Below are 12,918 nucleotides of genomic sequence, written 5' to 3'. Positions count from 1 at the left end.
ACTGTTGACTTTCTGAGTCTAGCTTATTTCACTTAGCATGATGTTCTCGGATTCCATCCACTTACGTGCAAATGACACAATTTCATTCTTAATGGTGGAGTTAAACTCTCTTGTGTATACATATACCACATTTTCTTTATGTGTTGACAGGCGCAGTACTTATGGTCCTGTGCATGCTTGGCAAGTGTTCTGCCACTGAGCTACATCCCCCAGCCCCTTCGATTTTTTTTCTTTTGAGACCCTGTCTTGCTAAGTTGCCTAGACTGGCCCTGAACCTGTGATACTCTTGCCTCAGCCTCCCCAGTCGTCAGGATCACAGGCATGCGCCACTGCACCCAGCTGGATGGAGACCCCGCTCGTCTCCAGGGTAGTGAAATAGCAGCCTCTCTAGGCTGGTTCCATAGCTTGGCTCTATAAAAATGGGTGCTGCTATAAACATTTGTATGCCTCTATTACTGTAATGTGCTGATTTTGGTTCTCTGGGGTAAATACCAAGGAGTGGGATAGCTGGCTCACAGGGCCACTCCATACTAGGTGCACTGTGAGCAGTTGTCCCCTGAGGACTCTGCAGCCACGTGTCCCCATCTTGTCTAGCAGGGATATCATGACAGGCTTTGTCAACAGGCTTCCTCTGTCAATAAACACCATGTTATGGCTTCCTGCTGGTTTGGGAGCCCCACGAACAGAGGAAATGGGTGGGGGGGCGGGGTATACAAATGGCTTTTGATGAACTCACATTGGCTCTGTAACAGCTTTGTTTTTTTTCTTCAAAGAACTCCTCATCAGCCTCCTGAATAAATCTGTGAACAGCAAGTTCTGCCTCATACTCAATGGGGGCGGGTGCTAATTAAGTGCACATTTCTTTGAATATTAAAATTAAATGGCCCTGAGTTGCCATCCGCCTGCTTAGATATGCCTTCCTTCCCTGCTCCCCACTGAAGAAGTAACTCAATGATGAGCTGAGCCAGGTGCTGCCCAGGGGGTGGGCTTGTGTGCACTGGAAAGGGGGGTTGAGGAGGCAGGTGGGGGAGCCCCTGCTCAGCAGCATGTCACTCAGCCTTTAGGGCAGTACACAACAGGCCCACCTGCTCACGCCCGGTTCATCCATCACTCAGCCTCCTCTGTAAAAGTAGGCATTTTCCCAGGGACCCCACCCCTGCCGCTGGGGCCAGGGTGGCAGTGTGGAAAGGAGAATCCACCCTCAGCCTCCGATCTAAGCAGAGACACTTCTCCTTCCACCCCACTGAGTTCACTCGTTCTCTGCACAGTAGCAAACTCTTCTCGGCATTTGATCTGCAATTTCTCTATTATAATCCATCTGTTGCTGGACACCAGCTCTAATCTTGTCTCTTTTCTAAACCCAGCCCCCAAGTTCCTTTTTTTTTTTCTGCAGGGGTGAGGGGGTACCAGAGATTGAACTCAAGGGTACGTGGCCGCTGAGCCACATCCCCAGCCTTATTTTGTATTTTATTTAGAGACAGGGTCTCACTGAGTTGCTTAGTGTCTCGCTTTTGCTGAGGCTGGCTTTGAACTCACAATTCTCCTGCCTCAGTCATGAGCCACTAGATTATGGGCATGTGCCACTGCACCCAGCAAGTCCCCAAGTTCTTAAAAGCCTGGGTGACACTGTCTGTCTCCAGGCTTCTGCCATTTCTCTTATCCATCTGAGTTTCTCAACATTACTCATCTTTTTTGGTTGAAAATTGGTATTATGGTAGGGTCACCTACATTCAAAGTTATAACATGAATTTTTTAAAATAAAATATGTTGCATTTTTAATTGACACAATGACTGTGCATATTTATAGGGTACAGTGTGACATTTCAGTACATATACACAATGTGTAATGATCAGATCAGGAAAACTGGCATATGTATCTTCTCAGATGTTTGCTATTTCTCTATGTTGGGGATACTCAAAATCATAGCTACTAGCTATTTGGAAATATTTAATTAATTGTTGTCAGCCATAATTACCCAACTTTATCATTATCTTTAATTGTCATAAGAATACTTCAAGTATCATTATATCTATTTTGAAGACAATAATACTGAGGTTCAGAAAGGTCCCTGACCCATAAGCAGTAAAACCAAGATTTGCACCCAGTCATCTGGTTTCAAAGGGTAAATTTTTTCCATTGCCCCAGAATGTCCCCCAGGCTATAAACCTTGACCAATTTTTTTTCTGCTGGTACTGATTATGTTCTCCTAGTTTCCCAAGATGAGGCTCAGAATGTCTTTGCTCATGGAAATTATTTTATAAAGGGGGCTCCGTTTAGTTGGAATAGAACACGTTATTACAGGAGGCATTCTGGATTAACTTGTGGACTCTGCTGGGAACCTGATCACTTTGGATTTGCAAACAATCCAAGTTACAAATGACTTTGAGATATCAAATCATGACAGAGTTCCGGACAGTGTGTTCCAAGCCTACTGGTGGGTGTTGCCAGTTTCAGGAAGAACTGTGGAGTCGCTGAATTTAGGAGGATGAGGAAATCAGTCCTTCAGAGTAGAACATTCTGAAAGAGGGTTCCAGGGGTTGCACTGATAACCCAGGGGCTCAGCATCTTGGCCACAGCTTCCTGAGAACTTTCCAGAGACACTCCTGCCTGTCTCTGTTGCTTTATGCATCTGGGTATGGGCTTGTTAATCTTCCTCCCCATCTTACCCTACTCACCCACAGGCTCCCCAGGTATAGCCATACCCTTACAAGAACCATGACTTGAAGGAGGATTTGCTGATGCCCTTTTGGGTCCTGGTAGGATTTTCTCTCTGCTCTGCATAATGACAGATTGACCAGTCAAAGGAAGCCCACTCGACACCACCTTCTTATGTTGCTTGGTCTTCCTGAGACCCTCTTTTGGCCCCATTCCTGACCTATGTGCAGACACTGTTATTATGCCCCCAACAGCCTCCCAGCCAGCCTCAGCCTGGCCAGCTGAGGTTGCAGGAAAGAGCCTGGAACAAGGAAGTGGCCATCCCTTGCTCTGCCCCAAACCTGCCCCATCTCTGTGGGTTCCCCGCTAGGGGAAGCATCCTTTTCTGACACAGTCTCTTGTATTTCCAAACACCATGGGGAAAGGCCCAGAAATGAGAACTAAAATTCTGCATATTCAAATTGTGGGATGAATCAGAGGGTTAACTCACGTGCCACTGGGGTGGGGCTGGGGGAGCCAGAGGAGGGGAGAGGTCCTGGCCTGTTTCTAGTTAGCATTTCACAGTCCCGCAAAAACTGGCAGGGCCAGGCCTCTGCAATCCTGCAGGAAAAAGAATGTGCTCTGATGAACTGGATTCTTCCAGAACATTGCTTCAGGGGAGATGAGAAACAGACTGACATCCAGCTAATGAAGGCCACTCTTAGATGGAGGTGGGCAGCCTTGGGTGGGCCGATGGATGCTGGAAGAGGGCCTCTGTGGTGGCTGGCATTTCTTTGACCTTACCACTGGATTTGACATGGTGGGAAGGCTGGGGTGAGCAGCCCCCTGCAGGGTGGGGGTGATGGGGTGGGGTGGCTACTGCTCTTCAGTAAGTTACAGGGAGATTCTCCAGGTGTAGAGTGTGAAAAGGGGTGAGATTGTTGTGTTCCCCTTACATGGGTTCAAGCTCCCAAAGAAAGATGAGAATCAGTGGTTCTTATTAACACAGCTACTACTGGCTGGCTTACCCTGCTCCTGGCTCCAGGATGCAAAGTCTCCCCAGCCTGGGGACCACTGGCTGCTACTTCTCTGTGGGCAAACAGGGGAGAGAAGCTCGACCCTCTGGGGCTACATTTATTTCACTGCTGTTTCTTTCCACAAAAGTTGGAGCTTGCTCTAGGATAGATCTGGGCCTCATTCAGGGTTGGCAGACCTTGAATCAATATGGAATGCAGAATAGTGAAGAGCAACTCGGTAGACTTGGATGTAACTGGGGCCAACTGATTAATTTTTTTTAAACACAGATTTTTTTTTTTTTAACCAATGCAGCGGCTGACACATCATCTGACATTTTTAAAGTTAACAATAACAGTTAAACGATCCCCAGAGTGTTTTGCCTCCTGGACAACTTCATTAGGTTAAACTCGATGAGGATTTTTGTGGCCTCGGTGTACCACACAACGTGCCACGTGAAGACTTCATAAGACGGTCAACATTTTTATGATATTTGATGATCGTTAAACGTCCCACAAGCAATGCTTTCGCCAGCCAAGTCAGCAACAATGTGCTAATAAAATGTGAATTTAGTAAAATAATGAGAGTCAGCAAAATCACAAACTAGCATTCTTAAAAGGAACACTTAATTCTCTGGTCCCTGTGTTGACCCAGGGGAGTTTCTCATGTCCCCATTCCCCTACAACAGCCTGACCTTGTGCATCTTACATACACCCGCTGTGGCCTCTGCACAACTACGGAGCCACTGCACGGCCCACCCCTCCCACCTCCCACCAGCAAATGGGGGAGCTCCCCTCCTTCCATGTGGAGCCTTGAAAACTGGCCTTAATCTCTCCATGTCTTCCCCACACTGTGCCTTCAGGATCTTCAACCTTCTGGGGTGTTCCCTAGGATACCCTTCCTTCCCAGAATGCACCAGCTCTCAGGAGCAGCCACGCCTCACCCTGGCTATATTTGCCCACCAACATCATGAACTTCATTCCGAGTCATGGAGTATGCTATGCCCACCTTGGAGCCCCTCTGCGTGCCTCCCCCTTCCTCCTTGGTGCCCCATTTTTCTCAGTTCAGAGGCCCCCCCCTCTCTAGGAATTTTTCACAAACCTGGGTTTGACATCTCTCCCATCTGTTCCCCGTGCACTCTGTCTCAGCATATGCCAGGGAATATTTTTTTTTTCCAATTGTGGTGAAATATACACGACATGAAATGGACAATTTAATCACTTTAAGCATGGAGTTCAGTGGCGTTAAGTACGTTCTCATTGTCAAGCAACTATCACTGTTTTTCCCAGTCTAAACCTCAGTGCTCATGAAACACTACCTCTTTGTTCCCTTTTCCCCCCACCCTGGTGACCATTCCACTTTCTGTTGCTATGAATTTGACCACTTTAGATAGCCCACATCGATGTAGTCATACCGTGATGTCTTTTTGCATGTGGCTTATGTCACTTATCCTAGTGTCCTTGTGGCCCACCCATACTGTAGCGTGTGTCAGAATTCTCTTCCTCTTTAGGTTGAATGATATTCCATTGTATAGACCATATTTTGTTTATCCATTCATCCCTTGATGGAAATTTAGGTTATCTCTACATTTTAATTCTCATAAAAAATGGTGCTATGAAGATGGGAGTACAAATATCTCTTCAAATCTGCTTTCAGGGATCTTGGGTATATCCAGAAGTTGAGCTACTGGATCATGCGGCAATTCTACTTTTAGATTTTAGAGGAACTAGCATTCTGTTTTCCACAGTGGCTGTACCATTTTACATTCCCACCAGTGGTGCACAAGTTTCTGTGCATCCTTGCCCACATTTCTTGCTTTCTGTTTGTTTGTTTGTTTCATAATAGTTATCCTGTAGGATACGAAGTGATCTCATTGTGGTTTGGGTTGCTTAAGCAATTCTGTGATTGTTTTGTTTCCCACATTTTTATTGGTACATTATAATTACACATAATGGTGGGATTCATTGTTAGATACTGGTTCATGCACCTGATACAACAATATGATTTGGTCAGTATCATTCCCCACCCCCATGGGCCCTGTCTCTTTCTACTTTACTCATCTGCTGCCTTCTGTTTTCATGAGATCTACCCCCAAACACACACACACACACACACACACACACACACACACACACCTTTCTTTTCCTTTTTTCTCTCTCTAGCTTCCAAATATGAAGGAAAACGGGACCCTTTCTGAGTTTGGCTTACTTAACATAATGTTCTTCGGATCCATTCATTTTTCTACAAATGACATAATTTCATTTTTCTTTATGACTGGATAAAACTCCATTGGGTATGTATACCACATTTTCTTTATCCATTCATCCATTGATGGACACCTATGCCGGTTCCATACTTTGCCTATAATTGTGATTTGTGCTGCTATAAACATGGATCTGTGCCTATTGCAATAGTATTCTGACCAATTCTTTAGGATAAATACTGAGGAGGAGTAGTATAGCTGGGTCATTCGGTGGTTCCATTCCTAGTCTTTTAAGGAACCTCCATACTGATTTCCATGGTGATTGTACTAATTTCCAATCCCATCAACAGTGTTTTTCTCCACATCCTCTCCAGCATTTATTGTTGCCATTCTAACTGGAATGAGATGAAATCTCTTTGTAGTTTTGATTTGCATTTTTCTAATTCCTAAAGATGTCGAACATTTTTTAATATGTGTGTGGTCATTTGTATATTTGTATTTCTTCACTTGCCCATTTAGTATTTGGGTTGCTTTTTTTGTGTGTGTGGTGGTATTTTTTGAGTTCTTTATAGATTCTGATATTAATCTTCTGTCAGAAAAATAATTAGCAAAGATTTCACCCTCTCTCCTTTCTGTAGGTTCTTTCTTCACAGTCTTGTTTCCTTTGCTGTGCAGAAGCTCTTTAATTTAATGTCATCCATTTTTTTAACTCTTGGCATTATTTCCTGAACTTTAGCAGTCCTATTGAGAAAGTCATTGCCAGTGCCCCAAAGCTACAGTGTTGACCCTATGTTTTCTTCTAGGAGTTGCATAGTTTCTGGTCTAATTCTGAGGTCACTTGTCCATTTTTAGTTGATCTTTGTGCAGACTGAGGTTCTAGCCTCATTCTTCTACATATGGATAAAGAGTTGTTAAAAAGGCTGTCTTTTCTCCAATGTATGTTATTGGTGCTTTGTCTAAGATCAGATGATTGTCTCTATGTGGGTTTGTCTGTGTGTCTTCTATTCTGTACCTTTGATCTATGCATCTGTTTTTTTGTGCCAATGCCATGCAGTTTTTGTTACTAAAGCTCCACAGTACAATTTGAAGTCAAGATTTGAAGCATCCAGCATTGCTTTTTTGGATTAAAATTTCTTTGGCTATTCTGGGTCTTTTATTCTTCCAGATGAATTTTAGGACTATTTTTTTCTATTTCTGTGAAGAATGTCATAGGTATTTTGATGGGAATTGCATTGAATCTGTATATTGCTTTTGGTAATATAGCCGTTTTACCATATTAATTCTGCCTATCCATGAACATGGGAAGTCTTTCCATCTTCTTGTGTTTTCAATTTCTTTCTTCATTATAGAAGTCTCCATCTCCTTGGTTAGGTATTTTTTTAGGATATTGTAAATAGGATTGTTTTCCTGATTTCTTTCTCAGTAGATTCATTACTGATGTATAGGAAAGCTATTGATTTTTGTTTGTTGATTTTGTAACCTGCTACTTTTGCAGAATTTGTTTATTAGCTCTAGCAGTGTTCTGGTGGAGCTTTTTGGATCTTCTAAGTGTAGGATCATATCATCTGCCAACAGTGATAGTTTGATTTTTTTTTCTTTTCTAATTTTGTCCCATGTTGTTTTTTTTTAAGATCTGCCTACCGTAATAGACCGAAATTTTTTTGTACGAAAAGTGCCTGGGCCTCTCCATCACCTTCATATCTCCCACTCAAGCAGAGGGTCCACCCAGTCACTATTGGCAAAAATAACTGAATGACTGAAGAATGAATGGACCTTGGTCCAGGTGTTTCTTCAGGACTCAGCACTCCCCTTTTATGCCTGTGAAGCAGGCATCATCCATATTGCAGTTGAGGGGACAGGTGCTTGAACCTAGGCACAGTCTTTCAGTGGCTGAGCTGGGATTCGGAGCCAATTCTTTGAACCCCTCTCTCAGTATTATCATTCATTATTAGTCACTTTTTCATCTCTGTTGGCCAAAATACACAACTTAGAGAAGAAAAAGTTTATTTTGAGCTCACGGTTCCAGGGGTTCAGTCCATAATTGGCAGACTCCACTGCTGTGAGCCTGAGATGAGGCAGGACACCATGGCAAAAGGGTGTGGTGGAAAAAAACTGCTTAGCTTATGTCAGCTGGAAAGCAGAGAGAGAAAGAGGAGCCAAGGAACTAGATATAATATCCAAAGGCACACCCCCAGTGACTTGCTGCTTCCAGCCATGCTCCACCTGCCTATAGTTATCAACCACCCAGTCCATTCAAATTAGGATTCACTGATTAGGTTATACCTCTCACAAACTAACCACTTCACCTCCTACAGTAACACAGGAGATTTGGGGGACACCTCATATTAACCCATAACATTATTTGACCTTAAACTATTCTTGAATATAATTTAGATCTGGTCCTGACACCCCATTAGCCTCTGAGGCAACATGCCACAGAGAGCTATTGTCACACCATAGGTGGCTCAGCCAAACACACTTTTAAGTGACAACAGCCTGAGGTTTTAGGGAACTCTGATTTTGCTCATTTCCTTATATAAAATATACCTGAAAATTATTTTGAATATTTGGAAAGAAATACTTATTTAAAAACTTGGCAGCAGCCCATTTATTTATAGACCCAAAGTAAATTCTGGCTCTTTAGAATTCATTGATTTGGTCAAAGCTGGTGCAGGGAAGTGAGCAGAGGAGTGTTCATGCCAGCTGATTTGAGTGACCATGCAGCTGTGTTGGGCCATTTGGCTACGCTGGGTCAGGTGGGTTTGTGTTAAATATCTGAGCCCTTCCCAGGCCAGGCAACCTGCTTGGTCCTCAGTCCTGCATATGCACATCTGGTGTTGAAAAGAGCACAGAAGCCATGGTACTTGCCATTCATTGTAAGGACTAGCGCAGCCTGTGGTAAGGCATAGCCTCTCACCTTGGGCCAGCAGCCTAGGTGTGCCTGTGAGACTACTGCACCGAGGACAGCCAGTGAGAATGAGCCTCCTCTGCCCACCTGGCTCAACAGCAGCCTCCCCCCTTCTGCTGTGCTTGGCCTCTCCCTAGAACTTTCTAAGGCCTTTCAAAGTCCAAATTGCTGGCCTATGAAGTCACAGATTCAAGACCAGAACCCACATCTCAGGCTCCCAGTACAGTCCTTCCAACATCTGTTGGCCTTGCTTGCCCACAATCACCAGGACTTCCCCCTGGGGACCTGCCAGCACCATTCCCAGATCTGGGTGTTGGATACCAGTCAGTGTTGGTGGAAGGATTCCTGAGTGGGGTGGGGGTGGATCAGAAAGCCCCTGGAGTTCTGTCTCAGCAGAAGCACTTTATAATCATGTGCTTCTAGACTAAAGTGACTGTCCTGAGGATGGGAACCTAGCAGCATTGCTGAGTCACCCCAGCCTTCCTTCAGAGGTGCAGATACAGACACCAGGCCTTCTTACTGACTGGCAATTTCAACTTCATATGCCCAGGCCTCTTTCTGGAACCATAGCCTTCTAGGTCTTATTGGTCCCTCATGCAATCCCTTTATAGAGCTACCTTATGGTCTCTACTCCAAGGGAAACTAAGGCTCAGAGAGGTTTAGAAATTTGCTGAAGATTACCTAGCTACCTAGGTATAATCAATTTCTTAACTCCCTATGCTGTGTATTTATTGTATCTTATTGCCAAATTTCTTCCTGCCAACAGCCAACCCCCTTCTAGGACACCTCTGCCTGAGAGGAAGTAGGTATAAGGTTCCAGGTACTTTCAGAGGTCAAAGACCTCTTATGTTTGAATGTGATCAGGGATGAAGACTTCTCCCCATGCCTTTTGCTCCCATCACTGAAAAATGTGTACTCCATCTTCAAAGTTACCTTTCAGACTTGGTTTCAGTGTGGACTTTGAGTCAGATACCTGCAGAATGAAACCCCAGCTCTGCCCCCCAAACCAGCCACCTTAGGTAGGTCAAGAACATGTGTGAGCAGGAGACAATGTATATCACAGATTGAGGACAGTGTCTGGCTCAGCCTGTCCAGGGAGGTTTTAAAATCCTGGTGCTGGAACTTGAGTCTCTACAGTAAAGTCTGTGCCAGGGGAGAAAGGCTCACCCTCCCCCAGGGAAGAGGAGGTGACAAGTGGGGAGGATGGGTGCAGAAAGTCAGCCCACACCTGAGCAGGCCTAGGGCCAACATCAGGATGAAGGGCAATGAAAATGACCCAAGAAATGAGGGAGCCATTGTTAAATTGGGAGCATGTTCATTTATGAAAACCTTTTTAAATTTAAAGTGTGTGTGTGTGTGTGTTTGACTTAAAAATCATCATGTGTTCATTGAAGAAAAATGAGAAAATAAACTGAGGCAGACCAAACAGATGGATTCATCCCATCACATAGAAGACAGCTCATGGTCTTCCAAAGGTTTTGACTCCATATTCAGGTAGTGCACACAAGTTTTATAAGTTAGGGATCATATTCTTCTTCAAACTACTACTAGTTAGTTTGGGGGCTTAACCAGATTGTCGTTGTAGTGTCTTTCCAAGTTAATTAGCTATATCCTATCTCTGTGTCTACGAGGCTGTCTATTATTTCATCCTGGAGTTAGACCACTGCTTGAATTCTTCATTGGAAAGTGGGATAATGGGAATTCAATAAAGGAGGAAGGTACAGAGGAACACTAACCGATATCTGGGGACTGGCATCTTGCCAGGGTGCTCAGTTTCCTGCCCACAGATGGTACAGGGTCTAGATGACCTTGACCAAAACAGAAGGCCTGCTCAGCTTTGCTTTTCCCGGGACTGCCCTTGATGCCCTATGGGAGCCCCCTAGGCCAGCAATTTTCAAGCAAGTCTCATCTCATATACCAGGGTAGAGACAGGCAGTGGTGGGGCCACGCTGGATGAGGCATATGTGGGAGAGGAGAAGGAGGGAAGACCCCCACAGTCCCAGTCACAATATCTGGGATAGCCCTGAGCTGAGGAGAATCCAATATGGAAGCAGATCTAGTCTGTGGACCTCACTTATCTTCTCCATGGGACTTTGAAGCCCTCCCAGCTCTGGGCCACACCCACTCTGGGAGTGCTGCCAATGAAGATCAAGTGTTATTCAGATCCATGATGTCAGTGATTTCCATTGGCCAGAAGAGGGCAGGAATTAAAGGGGTCTTGTAGAAAGGAGCCCCTCAAAACTCTCAAGGACTTGGGGATACAATATTAATTGCTTAGTATAGGCCCAATTAAGAACAGAGGCATAAACTGGGCTCAATTGTACGCTCCTGTAATCCTAGGGGCTCGGGAGGCTGATACAGGAGAATTGCGAGTTCAAAACCAGCATCAGCAACGGCAAGGTGCTAAGCAACTCAGTGAGACCCTGTCTCTAAATAAAATACAAAATAGGGCTGGTGATGGGGCTCAGTGGTTGAGTGCCCCTGAGTTCAACCCTGGTACTCCCTACACCCCCCTAAAAAAGAACAGAGGCATAGAAGCACTGCCCAGCTTGGCCAGATCCACAGTCACAGGAATTACAGTACTCACAGGCCGCACGGAGGCCCTCCCACAAGGACCACGAGGTGCAGCCTAGCTCCTTTGGTTGCAGCTTGAACTTCCCCATCTATGATACAAGAGGTTGCATTAGAAGGTCTCAAGAGTCCCTTTAGCTTACAATGGTCTGTGGTTTTGGGGTTCTGCCTAGGTATGGCAAGGTCACTTAATGTCTTTGGCAGTAGGTCTTCCAGTATGACCTGATGCTGGGCTCATTAAGGAGTGAAAGTTCTAGAGGTCATGACCCAGGAGGGACACAATCAAGGCTGGAGGGGATCCTGTCTTCTGTGGGACAGAATGACCTCTGTCCTGCTGAAGAGAATGCTGGGGACCCAGAGCCCCAAGGGTACTGCAGGCCAACAAGCTAGAGCTTTGATCCTGGGTTCCCCTTTTCCAGGTGGGTGACCCTTTGGGCACTGACCATGCTCAGCTGTTCATCACCACCCCGGGAGGAAGCATGACACCATGAGAAGCAGCTCCCTCTTCCTCCTGGAATGGGACCCACATTTGTCTCTAGAGTCTCTTCTGCCAGCTAAACAGAAGGAGTGATCCTTGGGAGCCACGTTCTCTCTGCTAGCACAGCCTCTGGCCCTGGTTTGGTTCTTCCCCAACATCATGGGAGAAAGGCCAGGATTAGAGGTCAGCTGGTGGATCCAGTTGTGGTGACCAGAGCTTCTCCTTACAGGGAACAGCAGCAACTTCCAAGATGATCTCTGTCAGAAGCACTGGAAGGACCTGCCCCCTACTAAGTGCCAAAGCACCATGCAGGACACTCGGAAGGAGACCAGCAGCATGTGGAGCCTGATGGTGATGGCCCAGCTGCTGGCCGGCATTGGGACGGTGCCCATTCAGCCTTTTGGGATCTCCTATGTGGATGACTTTGCAGAACCCAACAACTCACCCCTGTATATCTGTGAGTCCTGGGCTTGACGAGGGCTGTGGGGAGAGTCAGGCCTGTCTGGAGCACTTGCCAAGGTCCTGGGACTGGAATGAGGTCTGACTTTGGCCAGAACATAGCAAATGAGTGCCGACTATTGATCCTGAATCAACAGCAGCTTTATCACTGTCCAGTCCTCCAGGCATAGTCCAGGAACATGTGTCCTCTGAGCTATCCACTTAGAGGCAGGTTGACCTCAAACAAGCACATAGAAAACAGATAGCAAGTGACCCTCTGCATGCCCAAATCCTTCCCTTGGAGCAAGCCACAGAGAGCTCCTGGAGACCCATAACCCAGACCAGACAGACCACACCCACAGGCCCTAGACCCCTCAAGCTCCTGCCAGCACTGTCACCTGCAGGGAGTGCCCCCATCAATACACCCAGATTGGCATTTTTAGAATACTAAGGTCATTTTTTTTTTCCCGGACAGCAGGTCTCTGGCAGTTGGCTGGAGGAGAAACCCATTTGGTTCTGTGTGTCTTGGCATCTCGAGTGGTCTGGCCTCGTCAGTGGGAGATAGTGTGGGCTTGTTAGATCCAGAGGACAGATGGTGACATCTCAGGAATCTCCCTGGGCTTGGAAGCCTGGGGCTGCCAAACCCTCTGAGCCCCCCTCAAACTCTTTTC

The 12,918-nt window shown here is 45.8% G+C and overlaps 1 protein-coding gene across 2 annotated transcripts in view; it reads left to right on the top strand.

Moving 5' to 3' along the window:
• The window catches only part of Slco2a1 (solute carrier organic anion transporter family member 2A1), an 86,928-nt gene that overhangs the window by 56,048 nt on the left and 17,962 nt on the right, over window positions 1-12,918 (top strand). For both annotated transcript variants that reach the window (XM_040269817.2, XM_078043340.1), the window contains exon 5: window positions 12,039-12,266. In XM_040269817.2, coding sequence (XP_040125751.2) covers window positions 12,039-12,266 — 228 coding nt within the window. The remainder of the gene's footprint in view (window positions 1-12,038; window positions 12,267-12,918) is intronic.

The sequence above is a fragment of the Ictidomys tridecemlineatus genome, chromosome 3 (assembly GCF_052094955.1).
Source record: "Ictidomys tridecemlineatus isolate mIctTri1 chromosome 3, mIctTri1.hap1, whole genome shotgun sequence".
Classification (NCBI taxonomy): Eukaryota; Metazoa; Chordata; class Mammalia; order Rodentia; family Sciuridae; genus Ictidomys; species Ictidomys tridecemlineatus.
This window is presented reverse-complemented; position numbering and strand designations above follow the sequence as displayed.